The sequence below is a fragment of the Phacochoerus africanus genome, chromosome 1, assembly GCF_016906955.1.
Source record: "Phacochoerus africanus isolate WHEZ1 chromosome 1, ROS_Pafr_v1, whole genome shotgun sequence".
NCBI lineage: Eukaryota > Metazoa > Chordata > Mammalia > Artiodactyla > Suidae > Phacochoerus > Phacochoerus africanus.
Window position 1 is genome coordinate 204741264 of NC_062544.1, and position 27166 is coordinate 204768429.

At 42.0% G+C, this 27166-nt stretch overlaps 1 protein-coding gene across 3 annotated transcripts; it reads left to right on the forward strand.

Annotated features, from left to right (window-relative positions):
* The first annotated feature begins 93 nt into the window (after positions 1–93).
* DNAJB11 (DnaJ heat shock protein family (Hsp40) member B11) lies at positions 94–22179 on the forward strand. Of its 3 annotated transcripts, none has more exons than XM_047788495.1 (11): positions 94–212; positions 2928–3385; positions 6508–6664; positions 10915–11012; positions 12942–13074; positions 17167–17309; positions 18346–18428; positions 19080–19137; positions 20278–20389; positions 20850–21009; positions 21722–22179. In XM_047788495.1, the coding sequence occupies exons 2-11, from the start codon at positions 3318–3320 to the stop codon at positions 21784–21786; spliced, it is 1077 nt and encodes a 358-aa protein (XP_047644451.1). In that variant the 5' UTR covers positions 94–212; positions 2928–3317; the 3' UTR covers positions 21787–22179. The 3 variants fall into 3 exon arrangements, with proteins under 3 accessions (XP_047644451.1, XP_047644436.1, XP_047644443.1); XM_047788480.1 differs by having other exon boundaries at positions 99–627; XM_047788487.1 differs by having other exon boundaries at positions 99–207.
* Positions 22180–27166: the final 4987 nt, after the last annotated feature.

Genomic DNA, 27166 nt, shown 5'->3' on the forward strand with positions numbered 1-27166 from the left:
ATGCGTAAGGCACCAATGAGAGTCGGAGGACTACGTTGCTAGAGAGGCCCAGTACTTCTTCCACGGTCTGGGAAACTCTTGACCGAGGTCGAGAGTGTTGGATGCTGGAACTTGTAGCTAGATCTCATCGCTTTCTGGTGTCGCGCCTTTCAACTAAGGGTAGTTTTCTATTGCTCCACAGAGCTGTGGTCAGCCACTTAGCTGCTGGTAAGGTCAGCACGCTTTGATCAGTAATGATTATGATAATGATAGTTTACTTTTATAGAACGCTTACTGTGGGCGGGGCTCCGATTAAAGCATCTTTACTTATTTCATCTCATTCCTAAGAGCCCACTAAGGGAAGTACATTTGTTGTACTGATAAGGAATCTAGGGCTTAGAGAGGTGAAAGTAACACTGCCAGAGACTAGCTAAGATACAGACCCAGACTCTCTGAAGCGAGAGCCCGCAAGGTTATCTCCTTAACTGTATATTAGCTTTTCCACCATGTTGCCGCCTTCAAGAAGCTTTTTGGCTTTCATCCAGCAGAAGAACATCACTCCTTCCTCTAACCTCCATTTTATGATTTCTGGCCATTTCCTGCTTTCTTAGTTCGTTTATGGCCTCTCCAGGCGTGGAAGGTACAAAGGTAAATAAGACCATAAGATGCAATTTAGTTTCTCTTTTTTGTGGCCTCTCTCTTCTAGAGGGCATCTTCCTGAAAGCAGTAACCTGGTCTACCTCTTACCTCTCTGCACTGTATCTGACTCAGTGCTAGGCACTAGGATTTAGAGTAGTGAACAAACTAGATAAGGTCCTTGCTTTCTTCGAGTGTATATTTTAACAGGGAGAATAGATAATACATTAGGAAAATAAAATGGAATAATCCCACTGTGACTCAGCAGGTTAAGAACCCGACATAGTATCCGTGAGGATTGGAGTTCGACCCTTGGCCTCGTTCAGTGGTTTAAGGATCTGGTGTTGCTGCAAGCTGTGGAGTTTGGTTGCAGATGTGGCTGGGATCTGGTGTGGCTGTGGCAGTGGCTAGGCCTGCAGCTTCAACTCTGCTTTGACCCCCTATCCCGGGAACTTAACATATGCTGCAGGTGTGACTGTAGAAAGAAAAAAAAAAACTCCAGGTATTAGTAAGTGCTACGAAATTTGGGAAAAAGGATGGATATCTAAACTGAGCTGAGGCTTGAAGAATAAGAAACCAGCACAGGAAGATCACAGTGGAAGGGATGTTTATACTCTGTGGCAGGCTCTGTTCTAAGTTGCTGTTCTAGACAGCTGTGAACAGAACAGTCCAGATTCATGCTCTCCTGAAATTGGCATTCCAGCGTGTGTTAGTAATGGGGACAGGATGAAAATAATTTTTAAAAATAGGGCAATATAAGAATAGGGACTTGGTAGGGGTTAATTTTGATTGGTTGGTCAGAGAAGTCTTCTGTGAGGTGGTAAATTTAAGCTGTTATCTGAGTTTAAAAATGAGTCACCTATGTTAGGATCTGAGGGAAAAGCATTTTAGGCAAGAGAACAGCTAGAACAAAGCCCCTATAGGAATGAACTTGGTGTATTCAGAAGAGAGAAAGGAAAAGTGTCTTGCTGAAAGGTGGTAAGGAGTATGTACTAGGTGAGGGTACAGATCATATAAGGGTTTTGTTCTTTTCCCCCCAGGTTTATTTAGAAATGTTTCTACAAGCTAGCATAAAGAGTTGGGAGCTTACTGTAAGTGTAATGAAAAGCCATCCACAGCTTTTAAGTAGAGAAATGACATGACCTGACATGTTTGTTAAAAATCATGCAGAAAAAGGGGAGGCGGTGAGAAAAAAAGCTAAGATAACTAGGAGTGAAGGCAGGGAGACCATTTAGGAAGCCCTTGCCACATGGGAGATGATGTGACTTGGCTCAGAGATGTGGAGATGGAGACTGGCAGACAGATTCAGGATATGGTTTCAAGGTAAAACTCTGAATAGTGGATAGAGGAGAGGTATCAAAGAAGACAAAGTTTTAAAGTGAACAACTAGGTGGTGCGTTTACTGAAATGAGCAAAACTAAGCGCGGGGGTGGGGGATTAGCATTATCTTAATTGTAATTAATATTCTTTGTGTGCTTACTTACTATGTGCCAATACTAGATGGTTTACAGATTTTCTCCTATTAAAATTTCACAACACTACCAGTAAACACTTTGCCTCAGGTTTGTCGATAAGGAAGTTTGCGCTCGATCCGAGGACAAGGAGGGGAAACTAAACATGCTCTCACCGCCAGGAAGTGGTAGAAGCTGAATCCGAACCCGAGTCTGTCTGCTTCCACGGCCTCTTCTCATCAGGCCTCTTCTTTGCCAAACCGAGACAGTTTTCTCTTGGGTTCGTTAGAGAAAGTAAAATATATTCGTTTTGTGTTTGTTGGGTTTTTTTGTCTTTTTAGGGCCACACCTGCAGCATATGGATGTTCTCAAGCTAGGGGTCCAAACTGAGCTGCAGCTGCCGGCCTACACCACAGCCACAGCAATGCCAGATCCGAGCTGCGTCTGTGACCTACACTGCAGCTCGGAGTCTTTAACCCCCTGAGTGAGGCCAGGGATCTAATCCGAGTCCTCATGGATACTTGTCGGGTTCGTTAGCGCTGAGCCTTAATGGGAACTCCGAGAAGGTAAAACATGGTATAAGCTCTTCGTCCGCCATACCATTGGAGTTTAGTCTTTGCCTCCGCCCACTTCGCGAGTGTCCCCTCCCTAGAGGCCAGCTCCTAGCTCAATATGAATGAAATTCCGAGACTTGTAACCAAGATAATACCTCCCTCCCGCAATTGGTCAGTGCTGGAGGTGGAGCCTCGTGATTGGTGGAGAGTCCAAGAAGGCGGGCGGAGGGAAACTTCGTGTACCCGAGCTGCGAGCTCTGGGAACCCTTTCCCCAGCAATCTTTACGTAATTTTCTCCGACTCGCAGATACCTGGGCTGAGAGGATTTCTGCGGCGGCGCGATTCTCTGACGTTTCCCCTTATAATTGGCCGGGAGCTGCGGATGCAATTCTGAAGCCTAAGTGGCCGCCCGCGCCGCCTCGGAGGTGAAGTGTACTGCGCTGATTGGCTGCGAGGCGCCGGCCGCGTGTGATGTCCAGAGCAGCGATTGGCTCTGACCCGCCGGGGGCTTCTCTCGCCGGGACTCAGGACTCCCGGGAAGTGGACTGGTAGAGGAGGGGGCCAGCTAGCTGTCGATCTCGACCGAGTCGGAGACCCCGGCGTGAGGCGGCTTCTCAGGACCGGGTGGGCTGGCGAGCCGACGCGGCGGCGGAGGCTGTGAGGAGTGCCGGGGGGCAGGGGCTCGCTCAGAAAGACCATGGCCCCGCAGAACCTGGGCACCTTCTGCCTGTTGCTGCTGTACCTCATCGGGGCCGTGATCGCCGGGTGAGGAACTGCCAGCCGCGGGCACGGGACCCTTAAGTCAGTCTTGGCTGGGGAGGAGGCTGAGGGAAGAGGGGGCATTGTCAGACTGGGTGGGGGGTGGAGAGGGGTGTTGCTGTGGTGAGGCGGTAGAGAGGAGGAGTGGGTAGTGGTGGGCTGGGCTAGTGGGACGGAGAGAGCAGTGGATGACACGGGTTAAGAGGGGCTTAGACCCGGAGGCCCTTAAAAGCTAAATTTGCCCAGAGAAGTGAGAGTTGGATGCCCTACCATACGAGGGATGGGGTGAGGGAGTGGGGGGTGGGTTGCTGAGCTGAGGAGGAGGATGATACAGTGTTGAGTCTGCAACGAGCCATTGGGCTGGCATTAAAGAGGGTGGGTTATGATGCCAGTCCAAGTGAAGAAGTAAGGAGAACAGGTAGGGAAGCAATTCTGGGACTGAAGGAAGTTGGATTGAGGGAGCAAGGCAGACCCTTTGTAGAGTCCTCCTACTTCTCAGCTTCTTGGAATACTGTGTCCTAGCTGTCACCATGCCTCACTGTCTATCCACATGGAGCATTCTTGAGAAGCTGAATGGTATTTGGGCAGAAGGTAGTAGACTGGGATTCTACCCACCCACCCCCACCCCACTTAGGAATTTTGTGACCTTGAAGGAACACCTAAATTCTCATCTCATTACCATGTGGGTGATAATGTGCCACCTGTTTGAAGGAAGTAGGGCCATCTGAACTCTTGAGAATCTCCAGTCTTTAAGCCACTATCCTATGGGCTTCGTGACCGACCACAGGATGTGATATGCCAGGTTCATATTTTAGAATGTGGGCAATAGTAAAGTCGTAGCTTCTAACAATTTATAAGTCGCTCTGAATGGAGAAGGCACTACCTAGCAGAGCTTTAAACTTTTAAGTGCTTGTTATTCTCTTAAAAGTTTTTTTCCTGTTTATATATGCTTAAACTTGTTATTTTTTTTCTTGTGAAACATCTTAAATTTCTAAAATAAAAATTAACTTCTCTTAGGTAATGCTTTATTGTGGTTTTTTAAACCTGTTTTTGTTACTACTTTAAGGTGTTTAAACAGGATGTCAGTAAGAACTATAAACTGTCAGCTATACACTGCAGTCTTTCATAAAGGAATCTCTTGGAAAATGTGAAGTTGATGCTGAGCTGTGCCAGCCATCTTTTCCCTGTATTTTTCTCAGCTGTTACTTAAGCATTTTTATATTAAGCATTTTCCAAGTAAGCCTCATTCTTTATATAGTTTCCTTTTTTGTCACTAACTTCAGTGAACCTTTTGATGTACTTAGTTCTTGTCCCAAGAGATGTCAAGTTTTTGCAGATTTTTTGGAGGAGGATAAAACACCTAATTAATCCTCACAGAACTCCTTGTCAGTGAGAGTTTTAAAAACTTATAAAACGATTAAATGATTTTTCCTGAGTTGTAACTAAAAGCTTATGAAGTAATTTTTTTAAGATACTGTCTTATATTACTTGGACTTTGGTACCCCAATGCATTTTTCCCCACTGCATTTTATTTTTTTTAATTAATTAATTAATTAAATTTTGTCTTTTTAGGGCTTCACCTGGGGTATGGCCTAGTTCCCAGGCTAGGGGTCCAGTTGGAGCTATAACTGCTGGCCTATGCCACAGCCACAGCAACGCCCCATCCAAGCCGCATCTGTGACCTACACCACAGCTCAGGGCAATGCCGGATCCTTAACCCACTGAGCGAGGCCAGGGATTGAACATGCATCCTCATGGATGCTCATCAGATTCATTTCTGCTCCGCACTGTATTTTATTTTTTATTTTTTAATTTTTATTGTTTTCCTTTTCTAGGGCTGCTCCTGAGGCATGTGGAGGTTCCCAGGCTAGGGATTTAATCAGAGCTGTAGCCACCAGCCTATGCCACAGCAACAAGGGATCCGAGCCATGTCTGCAACTTACACCACAGCTCACTGCAACGCTGGATCCTTAACCCACTGAGCAAGGCCAAGAGTCGAACCCGCAACCTCATGGTTCCTGGTCGGATTCATTAACCACTGAGCCACAACAGGAACTCTGTCCCCGCTGTATTTTAAAATTGCTGTCACTACATTGTCTCCGTTGGGAACAATTTTCCCATCCCCTTGGTTGAGAAAATGCATTTTTAGAATAGTTTTGTTGGCTAACTCTGGCAAAAGGAATAGACTTGTGAACATGCTTATTTACTCATTTCAATGAATATTTATTGGTGTCTTCTATGGGCTGGATACGGCCCCTCCCCTGAAAGTTTCTTAGTCTCATTCTGTCTTCCCATTGGCCCTTCCTGCAAAGATTCCCTTTACAGTTAATTTGGCTCCAACCTAGTTCCTGGCAAGGAGGTCAGTGGATCTCCACTTTATCTCCTAGCTCTTGCTATGTGCATATTGCAGCTGCTAAAACTTATAGACACCTTCATGTAGGTTTCAGAAGCTGTCTCAAATTAAGACTTGACCTAGACAAACTAATATAACTACTAGTGATGACTACAAAATTGATATTTTTCTCTCACAACAATAATCCTCACAATTTTAACATTCAAATGGGAGTTATTCACTCTTCAAGGTTCTTATTTGGGCTTTGACTTAACCTCTGTGTTAACCTCTGAAGTTAACTTCAGTCCCTTCATCTTTAACATTCCAAGAGTGCTACTTTTAGAACATTTATGTGACATAATCTTTTTGAATAAAGAAATACACTTTGAGATTATTTGACCTTTGAAAGAAATCAAAAGTCATTTGAAGTCAGTCATAGGGGGGAAAAAAAGAGAGCTAACTTGATCTTACAGTTCTTGGTTGAAAATAATGTGTGACCATAAAATAAGAAAATGATTTTCTTGACTGAAGGTAGTTCTAAGAGAATGCCACAGATTTTTTGAGTAATTCTAGCATTGTTCAAAAAGTACAGAGCCACTCATTTCAGTATCTAAGGCTCATTACAAATTCAGCTGCCTTCTCTTTTTAGTCATTCTTTTTTGTGTATATATCACCTATAAACCCTCACTTTACTACCTCTTTGCTCAAACACAAAGGTAAATGTAAAGGAAAACATTTCACTTTTTAAAATGTCATGTATAACTCTTTAATGAAGTGTCCTCTCCCCCACCCGCAGGCGAGATTTCTATAAGATCTTGGGGGTGCCTCGCAGCGCCTCTATAAAGGATATTAAAAAGGCCTACAGGAAACTAGCCCTGCAGCTTCATCCCGACCGGAATCCTGACGATCCTCGAGCGCAGGAGAAATTCCAGGATCTGGGTGCTGCTTATGAGGTGAGTCAGGAAAAAGGATGAAGTATTAATAACACCTACAGATCCAGAAAAGACCATGTCATTCGGAGTAACGCTCCCATTTTCCGGGTCACTTCTTTTTAAAAATAGACAATAGATAAAGGTAGTGCTTGATGCTATATTATACATTAATGTTAGTAGATGCTGCTTCCTGCCCTTTTCATATCAGCATTTGTCTTATTATTTGTTATTTCAACAAATACATTTTGAAAAAAGATGAATGAAGGAAAGTAGGATTGGTAGATTAATAAGTACATTGATCATCAGTCAGTCCATTTGGGAGTTGGAGCCAGAAGCAGAAACAAAAGCTAAATAAGAGATGAAAACTGTTGCATTTGGAGTGGACGGGCAATGAAATCCTGCGGTATGGCACAGGGAACTATACAACTAATCACTTCTGATGGAACATGATGGAGGATAATGTGAGAAAAAGAATGTATCTATATAAATGTTTGACTGGGTCACTTTGCTGTACAGCAGAAATAGAACATTGTAAATCAGTCATAATAAAAATTAAAAAAACCTCTAAATGAGGATTGCAAATCCACATGCCCATATGGACTAGGCAGCTAACATTCAGGGCAGGTATAAGATAAAATTGGAGCATGAATTTTCTACCTTCATATTAGGAATCAGTAGGGGTCGCAGAGGGCTGTGACAAACTGAAGGCTTCTTGTCCCATTTCAAGGGAGCAGCTGTTATTCAACCCCAGCCAGTTTCTGCCCTATACAGATGCAAACATTGTGTCAAACATTTAATTTTTTGAGAGAAGTAAAAATCCTAATTTTTTTTTTGATAAATTCTCCTGGTTATAAAATGTTGGTAACTAATTCAATTTAAAACTTTCTTTTTATGTGCAGACCAGAGAAAACAGTGATAGTTTGAATTTGCAGCCTCTAATCTAGGGATCGGAACACTTTCATGTGTATCATCTCATTTAATCTTCTCTAGGACACCTGAAATATAGTAGAATTGGGCATATTCTTCCCATTTTTCTATTTTTTTTTTCTTTTTAGCAACACAGAGGAATATTTACTGAATGCTTAATAACTTATTTGCTATTTGGAGAACCATTATACACAGAACCTTTCAGCACTATGGTGAAAAAATTTTACAAATAAACTACTGATAATCTTTCATACGTATTCATTTAGGAGTTAGCTGTCTTGTGTGTGTTGCAATTCACCTCTCCCCTCCAAACAGAATAAGAGATCTGTGGTTATATTTTTTTTTCCGCTTCACTGAGATATAATTGACAAAACTGTAAAATACTTAAAGTGTACATTGTGATGATTTGATCTATGTATACATTGTGAAAAGATTCCATCCATCTAGCTAATCCATCACCTCACTTCTCTACTTTTGGTGAAAACATTTAAGTTCTGCTCTCTTAGCAAATTTCAGTTATACAATAGTGTTATTAATTAGCCATTTTCTAAAAGGGCACAGAAAACAATAATTTAAGTCCAAAAGTCAGAGAGCTACAACTTCTGAATTCAGATTAAATCCCTATATAGTGAGAAGACTGGAAACAAATCCGAACAGTAGTTCAGTAATGGAAAAAAACCCTGATGGAAGGGATTCCAAGCCTCCTAGTTTAAAGAAGTGAATGGACTAAAACAGTAACTTGTACCCAGGTGAAACCTAGAACTAATGGGGTTTCCCTTGCTTTTCTTGACACCTAGAGGACTGAAATTCCTAACCTTGGGCCCACAAATAAACTTGAGACGGTTGATGGACCCTCTTAAATTACTGTATGTAACATTTTGTTTCTTGTTGATAATATGGATTCCATATTTTGCACTGTATTTCCCACGACATTGTTAGGAATCCCATAATCAAAAATAGTTTATGGGGAATCTGTTGCTAAGAATTTACCAGGCTCTGTAAAGACTCTACCATACTCTTGAGCCATGACCTAGGCAGGCTATATGTATGGATCATTCATGAGATTGCAGTTGAACTCTTAAGAACCTTTCTAGTCACTAGTTCAGATTTTCTTTTTTTCTTTGTGTCATTCACTTGATTACCTTCCATTGGTCTTTAGATGAATTTGTGTTCACAAATTAAAATCCCAGTAAAGTTACAGAGGCCTTTGTGCATACAAATCTGTCTTCTCTACTGAGCTGGGATTACTGCTGGCATTTTAATTAGTTGAGACTTTGTGGTTGGTTGACCAATAAACTAAGAAACTTTCTTTTGTCTTTTAATAAAATCCTTTCCAAGCCCATGGAATAAAGTTGCATTCCTTAGAAGAAAAGTGAGGAGTAAGTGAATGATAACAGACAACTTTAAGGGGAGTTTTGGGGGAGTTACTGCAGAAGTCTCCAATGCCCCCAAGAAAGGGGATTTTAAAATAGTTTTTGTTTTGACAATTTGAAACAGTCTTTCTTATGGACCCAAATATGGGGTTCATTTCTCTGCTGAAACAAGCACAGAGAAGTAGACTTGAAGGTGAAAATATTGGAAATCCAGTAATGAGTTTTTTTGTTTTTTTTTTTTAAGTTACCTCTGCCCCATTTCTACTTCCCCTAAGTAGCTTTTTTTTTGAGGTTATTTACCAAACCGTTTTTTCCTTACCTGGTCTTACAGAGGTTTTTTTTCTGGTCTTAATGGAGTTTTTTCCTTACCTGGTCTCATACAGTGGCTTTAGTTGAGTACTCTGGTCACTTTTAGGCTAACCCATTTGTCTCTGCTTTTAAGAATGCTCACTCCCTTGTACACTGAATTTCTTTGTATCCTTCTCCATGTATCTTAAATGTTGATTGCTGTGGCTCCTTACATAGCATTCAGGCCCTGAGCCAAAAGTGTGTCCTATTTACATATGCCAATCAGATCCTCCCTTTCTTTTGCTGAGTCAGCAAGCCCTAGCTTCTTCCAACCTCTCTTTTCTGGAGCCGACACAAGTATGGCTTTGAAATAACTTTCTCCTTCAGTCTGTCTAAATAGGAGTTTAAGACTATCAAAGAGCATAAAGTTATTTAATTTTCTTTTTTTTTAATTTTCAAAGTTATATGTGTACATATATTTCAGAATGCTCTCAGCTTTTTTTTTGGAAAACAAAATTTGAAGATCATTGAAATTTATTTTGTTTTACATTCTTTGGGTCTGTAGATGGAATGGTTCCAATGAGAAAGCATATACATATGATTGAGTCTGTAGTTTTTTCTAAAGCCATTGAAACCTGAGAAAGTCTTTTTAAGTTGTGAAATTGACCTTGAGCATCCTCCATAGAATAATGTCCCTTTTCACCCTCTGCAATTCAAATTCAGAAGATTATGAGCTGTATGTGGCAGACAACATTCTTCCACAAATGAATTTCTGCGTTCACCAAGAGAATAAAAAGGGAGTATGAAAAGAAAGCGGTGTAGACCTGTCTAGAGACCTATCACTTGATTCTCTTGACTTGCCAGTCTCTTTAATGTGTGTATGAAAGGGGGTAGGGGCGGGGGCGGGGGTTGTGGTACAGACATGCAGGACTGAGCAATCTTGAAGGCTGTCCTCACTCACTGCTTCTATCACTAATGACAGTCTGTCATAATCGTGCCCTAGTCTATAGCTTAAAGAGATAATATAGCCTAGTGGTTAAGGACCTAAGCACCAGAGTCAAACTGCCTGGGAAGTAAATCTGAGGAATTTATCTCACCTCTTTCCTGTTATTGCTCTCACCTTCACAGCCACATTGCTAATCTCAAATATGATGTTTATGTGACTAGATGAGTTTTGATCAATTTAAGTTGAAAACGTGAATTGAGCAATGTGAAAGGTTACAAACTGAGCAATGCATCAAAGAATGTAGTCTGATAAAGAAAATAACTTTATAAACATGCCTTAATATGATACATAATAAAAGCTGCATCCCACTAAGATTTTACACACCGTATCATAGATTAAAAAAAAAAAAGGAGTTCCCGTCGTGGCTCAGTGATTAACGAATCTGACTAGGAACCGTGAAGTTGCGGGTTCAATCCCTGGCCTTGCTCAGTGGGTTAAGGAACCGGCATTGCCGTGAGCTGTGGTGTAGGTTGCAGACGTGGCTCAGATCCTGCATTGCTGTGGCTGTGGTGTAGGCCGGCAGCAACAGCTCCAATTAGACCCCTAGCCTGGGCACCTCCATATGCTGCGAGAATGGCCCTAGAAAAGGCAAAAAAAAAAAAAAAAGTAAACGTCAATATGCCTTAGCTTAGTAGTACCAACTCATAATCTTTTCCACCTCTGGCTTCTACCCCCAGGTTCTGTCAGATAGTGAGAAACGGAAACAATATGATACTTACGGTGAAGAGGGATTAAAAGATGGACATCAGAGCTCCCATGGAGACATTTTTTCACAGTAAGTAATTTATTCATCTGCAAGGTATTAATGTCTGAGAATGGATGCCTTAGTGATGATTAAAGAGTTATCCATGCTGCTTGTTCAGAAGCTTTTGATAAAGAGCACAGCTCAAGTGATCCTTGACCAAAAGGTCATTCATCATCCTTCCTGAGGCAATGTATTCCTTTATTTTCCAAAGTTCCAGAAAAGACAAGTAGCACTAAAAGGGATGTCCATTTAGCACGTATCTTTATCCATACCAGTTAAATTAACCCTGACTGCATTGGAGGGCTATCTGCTGGAAATCAGTTCATTTTGTCTCCTCGATGTCTTAGAACCTGCAAAGCATAGTGATTCTTATATGCAGAGAGAGAGAAATTCCTACTCCCTTACCCAGAGCTGCCTCTTCATCCTGTCAACAAGAGAGGGATGATTATGACAATCAACATTGGTGGAGGGAGTTGGGGTAGAGGCTCCTTATCTGGCTGCACCCTGCTTTCTGGGATTGCTGAGTGGCTGGAATAACAATCATCTCTCCTTCCTGCTCTTTGAGCTCCTCTTTGTTGAGCGTTTGAATTTTCATGTGCTCTGATGATCAAATGGGAGATCTTGATTTGGGGTTTCAAGGCAGGTTATAAATAAAAAGATGTTTGGGAGTTCCTGTTGTGGCTCAGTGGGTTAAGAACCCGACATGCGTCCATGAGGACGCTGATTAGATCCCTGGCCTCATTCAGTGGGTGTAGGTTGCAGATGCTGCTCAGATCTGGTGTTGCCGTGGCTGTGGTGTAGTCTGGCACTTGACAGCTCTGACTAGACCCCTTGCCTGGGAACTTCCATATGCCCCAGGTGCAACCATAAAAAGGGGAAAAAAAAAAAAAAGTTTAAGTATGCATTTCTATTGGGAGAGGATGCACTTCTTTCTTCAGATTCACAGAGATTTGTGAACCCTTCCCCCAAAAGAAGTAAAAATCACTATTGGATACAACAGCTTCCCTCATTTTGTGTTTAGGGGTGACAGTAAACTTTCAGGACTTGTGAAGATAGGTAATGTGATTAGGAAATCCTGATCTTCCCCAGGATTGATTTGGCTGCTATAGCCTCCCAGGGAAATGTTCTGTTTGAACCCCTTGGCAGTTAGAAGTGACACCCAGGGATTCTGGAAGAAAAAAAGCTCTGCCCACACCACCACCGCCCCCCACAATCTTCCCTCTCTGCTTTTGTTTAAGATTAAGGAATCCATTAGTCAAAATTAGGTTTGGGGTTTTTTTTGGGGGGAGGGGGCAGTTGTCATCATCACCATGCTAACGTCTGAGACTTCTTAATCAAAATTTATCCTTAAGATTAGAACTCCTATTAAAGGTCACCGTTTATATTAATCTCAAAGTGATGCTTCTGTTACTTAACACAAATTAATTTTGGTTTTAGAGACCAGAACTTCCTTTTCACAAGATCTAGAGTTTTGCTGAGATTGATGCTTTTTTAGTTTAATTAGGTAGCCAAGATTTTTGTACAAAGCAGTAGCTCCTTTCCCTAAAGTTAGTTTCTAAAAATAATGGTGAACACTACAAATGACCAAAATTACCATTAGGTTCAGAAATACATGGGTTTATATATACTATACCCTCTCCTGGTATCTCTGTTATATCTTTATATTTGTCAATATTGAAGCAGATTATTTTTTCATTGATTAATCCCAACTGAGAATTCATTAGCATATTGTATACACTGTACTGTGTTTCTGAACAATATTAAACTAAGTTTTTTGTGGGGCAATATAGTTGATATTATATAAATTAAAATTTGTGTACAATATATAAGTCCAGTGTATTAAAAATGTCTTCCAGTTTTGCTCATTGGTAGGTAACAGTGTTTTCAGTGTGGAGAAAACTAATATTGTAAGATGTGAACTCTAATTTCTTTTCTTGATGATTTTACTCTTATCGACAGCTTCTTTGGCGATTTTGGTTTCATGTTTGGAGGAACCCCTCGTCAGCAAGACAGAAATATTCCAAGAGGAAGTGATATTATTGTAGATCTGGAAGTCACTTTGGAAGAAGTGTATGCAGGAAATTTTGTAGAAGTAAGTCCAAACAATACAGCTATTCATATTGACTCCAAGAATATGACTGAAACAAGAGGTTTCAGGGTAACTTCTCTGTCTTTTAGGGGGTGGGGTGAGTGACCAGGTGCGTAGAATTGAATTAGTCATAATCTGTGGTTCATGATATGATGTTACCATTTCCTGAACTCATCATTCAGCCCAAGAACTAAATGAAGCTATACCAGGACTTACATCTACCTCTATGCTACTTTATTATTACATTCCTCTGCCTTCTTCCCAGGTCATTACCTAAGGTCCTGGGTTTTATCTTTATTGTTCCCTTGCCACTCGTGTTTTTTTGTTGCATTGCATATATATGAATACCTGAAAAATATATTGTTCACTTTCACTGTTTTCGACCTTGTAAACATGGTACCATTTTTGTACATTATGAACATTATCTTCTAGGACTGGCCTTTTTCGCTCACTCTGATATTATTAAGATTCATCCACATTGTTCCTTACGGCTATAATTCTGCTGAATAGAATTTCATTGAGAGCACATTGTATCAATAGGCATGTAGGTTTTATCCAGTTTTTTTCAGTTCCAAATTATGCTTTTATAGTCTTGTACATATATCCAGGTTATGTGAGCAAGAATTTCTCTTGGTTAGATGTATGTAAGCATGGAATCACTGGGTAATGTGAACTAACATTCATTTCAATTCTTGCTTATCATACAAGATGTTTCTCAATTGTTTGGTACCAACACTTTCACCAGCAATAAGAGGTCCCACAGATTTGTCACCTCTCTATTTGGAATTGTTAGACGTCCCAATTTTTGCCCATCCAATGGGTGTAAAATGTTATCTCATTGTGGTCATAATTTACATTTTTGATTAATAATTAGGATAAGTATCTTCATATGTTTATTGGCCATATTTGTTTCCTCTCTTGTGAAATGTCCATTGATGTCTTTTGTCCATTTTTCTTTTACCCTTTTCCTATTGATTTTTTAAAAAAAGTTTATTCTTACTATTAATCCTTTTTGGCTATATGTGACACAAGTGTATCCTAACAGTTTATAGCTTGTCTTTTCACTATATTGAAGATTTATTGAAATGAACAAAAGTAATTAATTTTAATATGGTCAGATTTACCAGTGTTTTATGATTAGGCTATGTGTCTTACTTCAAAATTCTTCTCTACCCTACAATCACAAAGCAAGTCACCTAATATTTTTTCCTAAAACTTTGGGCTCTTTTAATTTTAGGTTATTCATCCCTTTTTAATTTTGGAAAATTTATCCTCCATTATTTTTTCAAATTTTTAATTCTCTTTATTGCCATTTCTACTTTTCTTTGCTCTTAACTCTCTTTCAAATGTTTAAAAAAAAAAAAAAATCTCATCCTTCCCTGCTTCCTTCTAAGAGAAGCCTAGAAGCTCATTTTTGGTCTTCCAGCTCACGACCTCAATCTTCAGCAGTATCCATTCTAGTACTATCCTATTGGCTATATTTTTATTTCAACTCAGTTTATACATAATATTTCTGTTTGAGTCTTTTTTTTTTTGGCCGTCCCCATGACATGTGGAAGTTCCTGGGCCAGAAATGGAACCTGCATGACAGCAGTGACCCAAGCTGCTGCATTGACAATACTAGATCCTTAACCCACTGAACCACAAGGGAACTCCCTCTATTTGATTCTTATATTATTTTATATTCTGTTTGAGTTTGCTAATGTCTTCTTTTACCTCCTTAAGTATTACCATGCTTGTTTTAAATTCTCTGTCTTCTCTAATATATTTGCTTAAAATGTATGTTTTATCCAGTTTGTTGTCTTGTCTGGAGGGTGGGAGAACAGATAGTTGGACTCCTCAGGTATCTAGCTACTTTGGGCTTTGAGCTCTTATTCCTTCCATGGGTATCAGCAGCTCTCCTTCCCTGGTAGAGCATATTGGGGCAAACCCTCGCCTCGTGGTTTTAACAGTGTTTTATTTGTCTTCTTGGAGTGTTTTTGCTTGTTTATGTTGGCTGATGTGTGCAGCAGCTGGATGTGGGATCTCAGTTCCCAGGTCGGGGATTGAACCTGGACCACAGTGGTGAAAGCACTGAGTCCTAACCACTAGACCACCAGGGAACTCCCTTTTTATTTTTCTTTGGTGTCTGTAGTCCATTGTTTTGGGGGAGGAGGGGGTGACAGTGCTTGTCACAAGGCAGCTCAGGAGAGAGGACAGAGCAGAACTTCAGTTGTTTTTTTTCTAACATTGTCTTACTACCCCCATAGTTGCTGCTGCCCCTCCTCATAGCCACCACCTAATATACATGCCAGTTCAAAACAGCCTTCTAGCTCAGGAGTTTTGTCACAGATTTTGTGTTGTACTTATTATTGCCTGGAATCCATGTTGTCTTATAGTTTTTCCAGGATTGTGGAGGAGATAGCCAGTAACGAATGAATATGTGCCATCTTGACAAGAAGCATTTTCTTCTTAATTGTGGCTTTTGCTCTGATAGAAGAGGACTAGACAACTATGGAAGATGCAACTGGCTTGTAATACTGCTGTCAGTGTGAATGGGAGGAAGGGGCATTAAAGGTATTTGGGGCAGCGCTCCTTCAGTAACAGGATAGGATGTTCAGGTGGCAGGAAAGATGGATTTGCCATGTTCCCTTCCTGACCTGTTGTCTGCAGTCATTGCTCACACACAGTGTACTTCACTTTGGGCAGTGAGCATGCCCCTACACAAATTCCTTTTTAATCTAATTATTGTAAAAGATGTTTGTGACCTTGCTGTTTAAATGACCCCATGGTACATTCTTTTAAAGATAAAATTACCTTAAGAGAGGATAGTGGTTAAAAGTGTGGACTTTGGCGTTCCTGTCGTGGCTCAGCAGTTAGTGAACCCGACTAGCATCCATGAGGACACGGCTTTGATCCCTGACCTCACTCAGTGGGTTAAAGATCTGGCATTGCTGTGAGCTGTGGTGTAGGTTGCAGACGTGGTTCAGATCCCGAGTTGCTGTGGCTGTGGCTTGGGCCAGTGGCTACAGTTCTGATTGGACCCCTAGCGTGAACTTTGGAGCTAGACTGCCTGATTTAGAATCCTGGCTCTGCCATACAGTGGTTATGTGATCTTGGCCATGTTACTGACCCTTGCTGTGCTTTCATTACTTCCTCTGTAAAGTAGAGATAATAGTATCTACCTCATAAAGTCGTTGTGAAGATTAAATGAGTTCAAATGTGTATGTGTGTATATATATGTATATATATACATGTGTATATATATATGTGTATATATATACATGTATATATATATATGTGTATATATATGTATATATATATATATATGATTAGGGCTTTGCTTGGCACATAGTAAGTACTATTAACTGTTGGCTCTAGTTACCATCATTGTTTATTCTGTTGACCTGGGCATTCATACACTGGTAAACTTAAAGGGATTTTTCTCCAAGCATTCATGTCATCCAGCTGCGTAAGCATGTGCCCTGTGATTAGGTGTTTGACTAATTAAACAGACAAAAACAGGAATACTTTAATTTCCATGTATTTAGAGGAATCAGAATGTTTGATTGCAGTCAGCTACACAGCTACAAGGAGATGATTGCTGTGTCTCTTCTTACGGGTTAGAGTATCTGAATTGAGACAGCCCTGGAAAACACCCCCAGGTTGAGTTGCCTGAAACAAGGAAGTGTTTTCATGAGGTTATGGTGGCTCATCCTGGGGTGGGAGCCACATGCTAGCTTTTGAAGGCTGTGGTTGTTCTTCAGGGCTTCTGCTTTACACAGCTCAGATTTCTCGAGCGATAGTAATTCTGTAGGCTCCTTTAACTCAGTAGTGTTTAGCTGTGGCTCATATACCATCTTCCAGTTCTCTTCTTTCTGACCCCCCCCCCCTTCCCCAACTTTATTAGAATTTGAGTCAGTTACAGATCTGTTTGCTCCACTCCTGTGGGGAGTGATTTGTAACTCCTCCAAGACTTCTGTCAGCTGTGGGTCTCTCCTTGGGAGAGAAGTGGGGGGTGCCAGCCTCAGCAGGTGCACAGAGCCCCCAGCAGGTGGGGAAACCGAAGTCCCTGGGACACAAGAGAGAAGCTGACGCTGTCTGTGCACTTTCTAGGTGGTCAGAAACAAACCCGTGGCAAGGCAGGCGCCCGGCAAACGGAAGTGCAACTGCCGCCAGGAGATGCGAACCACCCAGCTGGGCCCTGGGCGCTTCCAGATGACCCAGGAGGTGGTCTGTGATGAGTGCCCCAATGTCAAGTAAGTGGCAGCACCTTCTCTGCTTTGCCAAGGGACACTTTAATCCTCTCTGTATTTGTCTAAGAAAATGCCAGCGGTCCATACCTACATGTTTTCCTTCCCTCTCCCCCGACCTGTTCCCCCTCGCCCCAGGTGCTACTGGAGGATAGAGCAAAGAAGTGAACATTTCAGTTTTTTCCGAGAGTATCTCTTCTGAATATCGCCTTTCGTGTTTATGAACTAATAAGTGGTGCCCTTTATTTTTGAATATGCTTAACAAAAAAAGTTGATGCTTTCTTTTTCCCACTTGGAATATTAGAGCAACCTTCTGTCCAGCTAACATGTCAGATTCGAGAAGTACTATTTGCTGATTATGTTATGAAGACAACTATTTAATCGAACCTTCAGTTATATATATTAACGCTAGCTCAGTTATTTGTGGGATTAGAGAAAAAAATCAGGGTAAACTCTCCTGCTCGATTTTCTGAGAAATAGGACCATGTCCTTTCTGGTGCACATCTCTATAAGCTTGAGTCATTTTCTCTGTTACTGATTCTCAATTCAGAGGAGTCAGTCCACTGCTGGTTTTTTGGAGTCAACAGCTGCACGCTTACATAGTAGCTTTGCCCTGGCTTTGGGCATGTGGAAAATGTAAGGGCTGTCAGACGGCTTTGACATCTAGAGATACAAGATAGCCCTCCAAGGTCTGATTGAGTAGATTAAACTGTAATTTTCTGTATCTGGAGTTCCCTTTGTGGCTCAGCAGAAACGAATCTGACTTACCTCAATGAGAATGCAGATTTGATCCCTGGCCTCCCTCAGTGGGTTAAAGATCTGGCATTGCCGTGAGCTGTGGTGTAGGTCGAAGACATGGCTCAGATACTGCCTTGCTGTGGCTGTGGTGTAGGCCAGCGGCTACAGCTCCAATTCCGCCCCTAGCCTGAGAACCTCCATATGCCATGGGTGCAGTCCTAAAAAGATAAAAAAATAATCTTCCGCATCTGGGGTTCGAGTCGTATTTTCATTTGCTTTTCCCTTTACCTTGTCTTTGTCTCAGACTAGTGAATGAAGAACGAACTCTGGAGGTAGAAATTGAACCTGGGGTGAGAGATGGCATGGAGTACCCCTTTATTGGAGAAGGTGAAATATTGATATTGATGTTGCATTGTCATAACTCTCTGCTGTCTGCTTGCTTATGAATACCTCCCACCCCACCTCACCTCATCCCTCATGGCCACTCAGTAAGTGCACATTTCATTTCCAAGACACTCCAGTCAGTTTCAGGATACAGAAAGCCTTCTATGACCGTCCTGGTTGGCCCCCTTCAGCAGTAGCATTAATGCTTATCCTTTGACTATCAATGCCCAAATTTACTGTCAAGTAGCCTAAGTTATATCAGCATTTAGGATGTTCAGAACTTTTAATGGGTTAATTTTAACCCAGCAATGAAAGATGTGTAACTCTGGTTGGCATGGATGAGATGCTCTCACACGACACTTTGGGGTTAAACTGAAAACTCTAGAAGAAAACCAGCTTTAAAACACCAGGTTGGGGAACTCAGTGAGTCATTCTTTTGGGGGAAGTAGGTCAGGTTATTGGTTGCTGTGCCCGAGACCCAGGTGATCCTCATTGATACTCTACAACTTGATATGACCGGGTGGACACACCGCTCTCAGATAGGCTTGATGGTCAAGGCCTGAGGTAGTGGCTTTAAAAATCCTCTCAACTGCCAAATCGACTTGCAGCGTTGGACTTGCGTGGCTTACAGTGTGTGTAACCTGTTCTGACCAGGTGAGCCTCATGTGGATGGAGAGCCAGGAGACTTGCGGTTCCGAATCAAAGTTGTCAAGTAAGTCATCTCAGGTTAGAGGCCTCCTCTTTAGCCCTTGCTTTTCAGATGAGTCAGGTGAGAGATAATATGGGTGGCCACCAAGCACTTCCAGATTTGTCTTCTGTCTCATGCCCTTAATACCCTAAATGATTCTTGGTAACTCCACAGCCATACTGAAAATTTGGGGTTGGAGCCTAGGGTGGAGCCCAGTTATTTATTTACTCAGGACTTAGAAGTCCAAAAGAGGTTGGGAGGAAAGCATTGATAGGACAGGTAAGGAGCCATGGAAGAGAGGCAGGCCAGGAGACCCAAGATTTTAACTGCAGAAATACGGCCCCATTCAGGGATGGGAGACCTTGCACAGAAAGGACCTTCTGTGACGTAACTGCAGCTGCTGGGCAGCTTCTCTGGTGGGCTTCTCTTCAGCATGCGTTGCTGCTTAGATAAGAATTTTGCCTGCGACTCAGGCTTTCTTGTTTGTCATTTGTCTCTTGTCACCATCTTGAAAACCGGTGATACCTCTGCTTCTAAGGATTCACTGAAACAAGGTTCCCTCCCAAATATGGAGAAACTGGCCCCCAGGGCCAAGGCCTGTGCCCTCACAGCGCTCTAACCTCAGGGCTCTTTCCCAGCACTTCTCACCTCCCTTGTCTTTTCTCACCACTTCCCAGAGAAACTGGGACATATGCTGTCCCCTGAATAAACCTGGTATGTGCTCAAGCTCTTGTGTTTGCCAGAATTCCCTCAGGCCCTGTCCCCACCCTCCCCTGCGGCCACCTTGTCTGCAGCTCCAGCACTGACCTGGCCTTGTGAGCCCAGCTCTGGAAGGCCTCCCCCCCCACCCCGCCCCGCCCCGTCTCGAATGCCCTTCTCCCCGAGTCCCCCGGCCAGAACTTGTTCTTCTCTCTTTTCCATAATTCCTTGTATTTTAATTACATGCTTTGGCTTCTGCTGATTGTAAGCTCCTTAAGGTCAGGGTTTCATAAATCTTAGGCAACTTTACAGTCTCGATTAATATCACCGACAAAGGAGTTGCCTGATAAATGCTTATTGTTTGGAAGAGTGGCACTCATCCTTTTCCACAATTTTTCTAAAGACTTTTTGAATTCTACCCATAGAGAAGCAGAAGTCAATGATCTTTACCTTATTCTGTTCTAGGCACCCAATATTTGAAAGGCGAGGTGATGACTTATACACAAACGTGACCATCTCCCTCGTGGAATCACTGGTGGGCTTCGACATGGATATCACGCACTTGGATGGTCACAAGGTGAGCAGACCAGTTCTCCTGCTTCCTGTCCCTTTAAAGCCTCCATGTGGCTGCTGTTGAGGTTGCTTCAGCAGCCATGTCTGTCATTTGGAGCCACAGGACCAAGTTCTCAGGCTTTGTTCTGCCTCCTCCCCTCGCTCCACTGCTGAACGTCTAGAGGTAACAGCGTCCCAGACCCCTCAGCCCCTCGGAGGTGATCACACAACCTTTGGCAGCCTTGTCCTTACAGTCTCCGCTGGCAAAAGCCACACTTTCTCATGTGTTTGGTTTTTCTTTTTCTTTGAAAACCTTTTCATTTTTTGGCCCACCCTGTCCTAATGCCATTTCCCTCACCCTTTGGTCCTGCTGCTGTGCTGAGCTGTGACCTGAGCTCCCGACCCCACCACCCCCTGGAAGCTGTGTGTTGTACTGGGTGGGGGAGGACCAGCCCTGCTTCAGTCCATCCCCTTTTGCTTTCCAGGTACATATTTCCCGGGACAAGATCACCAGACCGGGAGCCAAGCTGTGGAAAAAAGGGGAAGGGCTCCCCAACTTTGACAACAACAACATCAAGGGCTCTTTGATAATCACTTTCGATGTGGATTTTCCAAAGGAACAGTTAACAGAGGAAGCAAGAGAAGGTGAGGGGTAGAATGTTTATGTACAATAAAAGATGAGGTCTTTCTGGAATTCCCGTCATGGCTCAGTGGTTAACAAACCGGACTAGGAACCATGAGGTTGTGGGTTCAGTCCCTGGCCTTGCTCAGTGGGTTAAGGATCCAGCGTTGCCGTGAGCTGTGGTGTAGGTTGCAGACTCGGCTCAGGTCCTGCGTTGCTGTGGCTCTGGCGTAGGCTGATGACTACAGCTCCAATTGGACCTGTAGCCTGGGAACCTCCATATGCTGTTGGAGCGGCCCAAGAAATGACAAAAAGACAAAAAAAAAGAAAAGATGAGGTCTTCCCTAGGAGGATTAGAGGCCTAGGAGCAGAGTCTGCAGCGATTGGCTGAGAAGAGCGCTCAGTTAGTTACTGGGTCCCAAGTAAAAAAGAGGAGAAAGAGGTCAAAAAAGAAGAAATGGCAGACTGATGAAGAGCTTTCTGTCCATTTCGATTGCTTCTTCTCCCAGGGTTTTGTGGGATGTGGATGTGGTGCGTGTGCCTGAGAGGCCGAAAGACAAGGGATCATCTTGGCCATGCACGTGTGGGTATCCGCCTGTGGTGACATTGGACTCTGGCAGTTATTTGTTTAATTCAGATCCATGCTTGTCATAAGGCCTTTTGTCAGCCTCCCCACGCAACTCCTAGGGCAATCACATTTTTGTTAATGGCGTCATTTGTTCCTTCTTTCCACAGGTATCAAACAGCTACTGAAACAAGGGTCAGTGCAGAAAGTATACAATGGACTGCAAGGATATTAAGAGTGAATAAAATTGGACTTTGTTTCAAATAAGTGCATCGGCGATATTTATTATCTGCAGGGGTTTTTTGTGTGTGATTTTTGTTTTTATTCTCAATATACAAGTTTGGCTTAAATTTTTTTTTTCTTCTAATGATCATCATGAAATGAATAAGAGGGCTTAAGAATTTGTCCATTTGTGTTGAGAAACGAATGACCAGCAAAAGGTTTAATAATACCTCTCCCTTTGGGGATTTATGTCTGGTGCTGCCGCCTGAGTTTCAAGAATTAAAGCTGCAAGAGGACTCCAGATGCAAAAGACACAATACAAAGGGTTGGAGTTAATTGTTAGCTATTTCATTCGAAATGCCAACTGGAGAAGTCTGTTTTTAAATACATTTTGTTGTTAATTTTTTTCTTGACTCCTGTTTCTTGTTGGTTTAGCTACCCTGTTATCTCTCCTATCCCCATTTTTGTCATTGTCCCTGATCAGTCTTATTTCCCTCCTTGGGGCCTGTGAGCTAGTGGGGTTGTCTTCCCATCAAGCAAAGTGGACGCACAAACCTGTGCAGGAGTAATGAAGATCCACCCCCGTACCCAATTAAACACACATGGCACCTTCTAGAAAGGAGCCTGAAGAAAATTAGAGGTTGGAGTAGATGGATCAAGGTTACACAAAGACCTAATTGGACTGTTTAGAAAGCATTTTTCCTGTCTCCAATCTCTCTTGACCTCATGTTTTAAAAGCCTTTGGCTTGTGTTAGGAACTGGGATTCTTGTTCGCCCTAGAAAACGAGTTTAAAGTAACAGAGTTGCAAATTACATTCGCTTCTCCCAGCGGCACCTAATTCAGGGGGTCTGTAACTTCAGCATGTTCAATTTTTTTTTCTTTTTTTGTCTTTTCTAGGCCCACACCCATGGCATATGGAGGTTCCCAGGCTAGGGGTCTAATCGGAGCTGTAGCTGCCAGCCTATGCTACAGCCACAGCAACACCAGATCCGAGCTGCGTCTGTGACCTACACCACAGCTCACAGCAACACCGGATCCTTCACCCACTGATTGAGGCCAGGGATTGAACTCACAACCTCATGGTTCTTGGTTGCCTTCGTTAACCACTGAGCCACGACGGAAACTCCAGCATGTTTGATTTTTGAACCTCCTTTCCCTTTTCTGTGTTACACAGGCAAATCACACTCTACTTTCTGTTACTGTAGCTGATAAGTGTTTCAGTGTTAGTGAACCATTGCTGTTGCAGAGTGGGGAGGGGAGGGGGGGCTGTCTTCCAGCAATCAGTATGGTTCCAGCAACATTCTCACCTTTGGCCATATAGCAGCCAGTGCTTCTATTGCCTTTTCATTGTATTTTGCCCTGTCTTATAAAAATAAGTTAAAGGTGGGGGGGGGGAGGAAATTGCATCCATTTAGAACAGTTAAGAATAAGCACACCTTTTAACCTCAATCAGATACTATTTAGCCTTGAGTGATCCACCTGTGTGTTCACTTGCAAAGGAAAAGAAAATGTGCGGCTTATTTGAAATACTGAAAATTTATCTTAGAAATCAAAAGTATCACATAAGTACATATGTAAGCTTTATGGACTTTTTGTACATTTACTATTCATTATGCACTGAGTTGCTGTAGTTAGACATTCTTAGAAATAATTATCAGCACTTTTTCTGTATCTTAGCCCAGGAGAGTGCTTGATCATTATTTGTACTTGCTGATGTTTTCCAAAATTTTTGCAAGAGTCTACTAAGCTAGAGTTAACCATTCTTAGCTAGAAAGACCCCATAGACATAATGCTCTTGCCACAAATAAGAATGTTAAAGGGGGAGTTCCCCAGTGGCCTAGCAGTTAAAGGATCTGATGTCACTGCTGTGGCTCAGGTCACTGTGGCAGTGAGGGTTCAATCCCTAGGCCGGGAACTTCTGCATACCATGGATGCAGGGAAAAAAAAAGAAAGAAAAAATGTCAATGGAGCTTTGTCACTGCTATTTATCCATGGACCAGACTGCCATAAATTAAGAAGTTAAAAAAGAATATTCTCTCACCATTGACTCTTGTGAGCTTTAGTTTAAGTGCTTTCTCTGAAGCATATTATAATGTAGAAAGACTTTGTTTCATAGATTTTTCTTGTAATAAACCGTGGTAACAGGGTGGTGGTGGTGGAGATGACAGGAAGATCATAAAACCAGGCTTCAAAGCCCACTCTTTTTGCACCAGGATACAACTGTCTTCCCAGAAGTTAGTGCACCCCCAAATGGAGCAGTGGTTGCTGAGGCAACAAACTCCCTGCCAGCAAACTCCCTTAGGAGGTTGAAGTAGTCAATATGTAAGTTCCCTTCAAACCATAAGTTTCTCTGTGTTACAGAGTTTTCAGATGAAGAACTGAAACCTTGTTCTACTCATTGAGTAAAAAATATTTTTCGAGTCCTTACTACGGGCCAGTTTCTGTTCAAGTGCTTCATATGGATGAAGTCATTTGCATGGAAGAGGGACTATTATCTTCAATTTACAGATGACGAAAATGGGTTGTCACACCTTATATGTGATGGGTCTGGCCTTTGAACCTAAGCAGTCTGCTGCAGAGAGTGTTCTCCCATCTACCATGAATTCATGATTTCTACTTAGAGAAAGGAGTGTGGAAGAAGTAGTCTAGATAGTGATGGGAGAATAGATAATAGTGCCTTCAACTCTGAAAGGAAAAATGTCTTTCCACTGAGAAGCAGAGTAGCTGTTTTGAATCAGACTCAATTCTGGGACACTGGGCAAGCCAGTTAACCTCCCTGAACCTCAGTTTTCTCATCTGCAAAATGGGAGTAACGAAGGGTGATATATTTTAACTTGAGCTTGTGTGCATTTCTGACATATTTTGGCTACTCATTTATGTTCACATCCTGGTCCTCAGCTGCATTCACTATAAGTTAGGTTGCCAGACTCCTGAATCCTAGATGAGTGTTAGTGCTCAGAAATCTTTATTTTTGGAAAAAGGGAATTGAACTTAAAATCACCTTGAAAAGTTGCATTGGTTGTTATTTGAAATGGAAGGAGGTTTTTACTCTTTAAAAAAAAAAAAGATGCTGTAACTAGCTCTAGTAAAAACATCTACCCTGAGCATAAAGACATATCCGTACTCAAGGACTCTGGGAGATGAGCAGAGAAGAAAGAACAATTTGGTGAGTGTTCACTTTTTAAATTTTTAGACTTTTAGCCACTGAAATTGTACCAGTCCTCATGATCAAGTGTTGAACACAAGTCACAGGCAGTGGGTAATGCTACAGCTTCCGCAGTGGCTCATATGTCAAAGAGCCCAGACCCTTTCTCTTTCCACTAAATGAAATCAATACTCATGAGTATTGATTATACCTTTAGGTATAGTACCTCTGTGGATGCAGCCAGCCTGAGAATGACTTAATCAGGGTGGTACAGTCACAGAGCTGAGTGTCAGCTGTATGTAATTTTTGAGCACCTGAGATGTGGCTGGTGCAAACTGAGAGGGGCTGCGTGTGAAATACACAGTAAATTTTGAACACTTAGTGCAAAAAGGACCATAAAAGTATCTCACCAATTTTATATATTGAGTATATGTTGAAATGATAGTATTCTGAGTGTATTCGGTAAAATATTAAAATGATCAGTAAAGATATATTATAAAACTCATCTGTGGTAGTTTTGTATTTTTACTTTTTAAAATGTGGCTACTAGAAAATTTAACGTTACATGTGTAGCTCACATTATAATTTATTGATAATGCATTGATAATGCTGTTGCCGAGTTACTTCTCAACACAGGAGAAGATGACTGGTATTTTGAGATGAAGGGCCTCATATTTGTCCCAATCCAATTACCTCCCATTCAGTTTGGTCCAACAGTCCAGACTGATTAGATGTTTTGAGATCCTAGCTTGATCATCTGATACTCTTGTCTGTGCCTCTTCACTTGATGTTATCTGTCCTCTGTGTTGGCTAAGACATCAAGATTTTCATCCACACAATGAAGAAATGTACTGACTGAAGAATTGAAGGCTGACTGTTTTGGATTTTGCCATGGAAAGCCTGGCTCCAGTTTACCATTCGTTAAAACATCAGCATATGTCCTATCAACCCCTATGAAAAGAACTAATTTTGCATATAGCCATATTTTTTATATCCACAAGGATATGCTGAGGCTTTTTTTTTTTTTTTTTTGCTTTTCTATGGCCACACCTACTGCATATGGAGGTTCCCAGGCTCGGGGTCTGATTGGAGCCACAGCCACAGCAATGTGGGATCTGAGCCATGTCTGCAACCTACACCACAGCTCACAGCAACACCGGATCCTTAACCCACTGAGCAAGGCCAGGGACTGAACCTGCAACCTCATGGTGCCTAGTCAGATGGGTTAACCACTGAGCCATGATGGGAACTCCCTGAGAGGCCTTTTTAAAATACATTTATATGACAGTCTATTAGGAAATAAGGTGTGTCTGACATGACTTGTTCTTAGTGAGCCCATACTGGGTCCTAGGGATCAGCACTTTCTCATCCATGGGCTTACAAACGATGCCTAAGTTGACATGGTTTTTTTATGTTTCGGAAAAATTGCCCACCTCCAGTCTTTTGGCCTTTCACTCCTCCATGGTGTCTCAAAATCACAGCCATGTTTGGCCACCTCCTCTATATTTCTCTTAGGACTCTGGGATTTTGTCTAGTCTAAAAGACATGATTTGCTTTGAAGTGCTAAAAGTGTTTCTTATAATCAGCTTTTTCCCTCTTGAACTTCCATTTCCTCTTATTGATGTTCATTCTTCTCTTCATATTTCAAAAGTCATTCTTCCTGACAGTATATAGATGCAAAATTGGAGGTTGAATATACCATAATTAAAATGTATATGCTCTAGAATCAAACTGCTTAGGATCAAATTCCAATTCTACCACTTAAAAGCAGTGACTTAATTTCTCCATCTGCAAAGTGGTAATAATAATGTACCTATTTCACAGGATCATTGAATAATTGGACAGTCATAACTAGAATTCCTGGCCTGAGGACAGAGAGACAAAAAAGAACAAGATAGTATCTCTTATGTTGCTTAACTAAGTTAATTATTTTAATCTCCTCCCCTCTGCAATACATGATGTTTGTCTCCAGGTGGGGCTAAACTAGTGCTGTGCTAGATTTAAAATAAGCCCAAGACTCCAGACATTTTTTTCCTTTTTTGGCCTTGCTGGGATGTGTGGAGTTCTCTAGTGGGAGACAGATCCTAGCCATTGTGGCCTACACCTGATCCTTAACCCACTGTGCTGGGCTGAGAATCAAACCTGCATCCCAGTGCTTCAGAGATGTTGCCGATCCTGGTGCGTCACATCAGGAACCCCCAGACTTTTTTTTAAGTCATTTTTTTTCATTATTACCTCTAAAAGTCA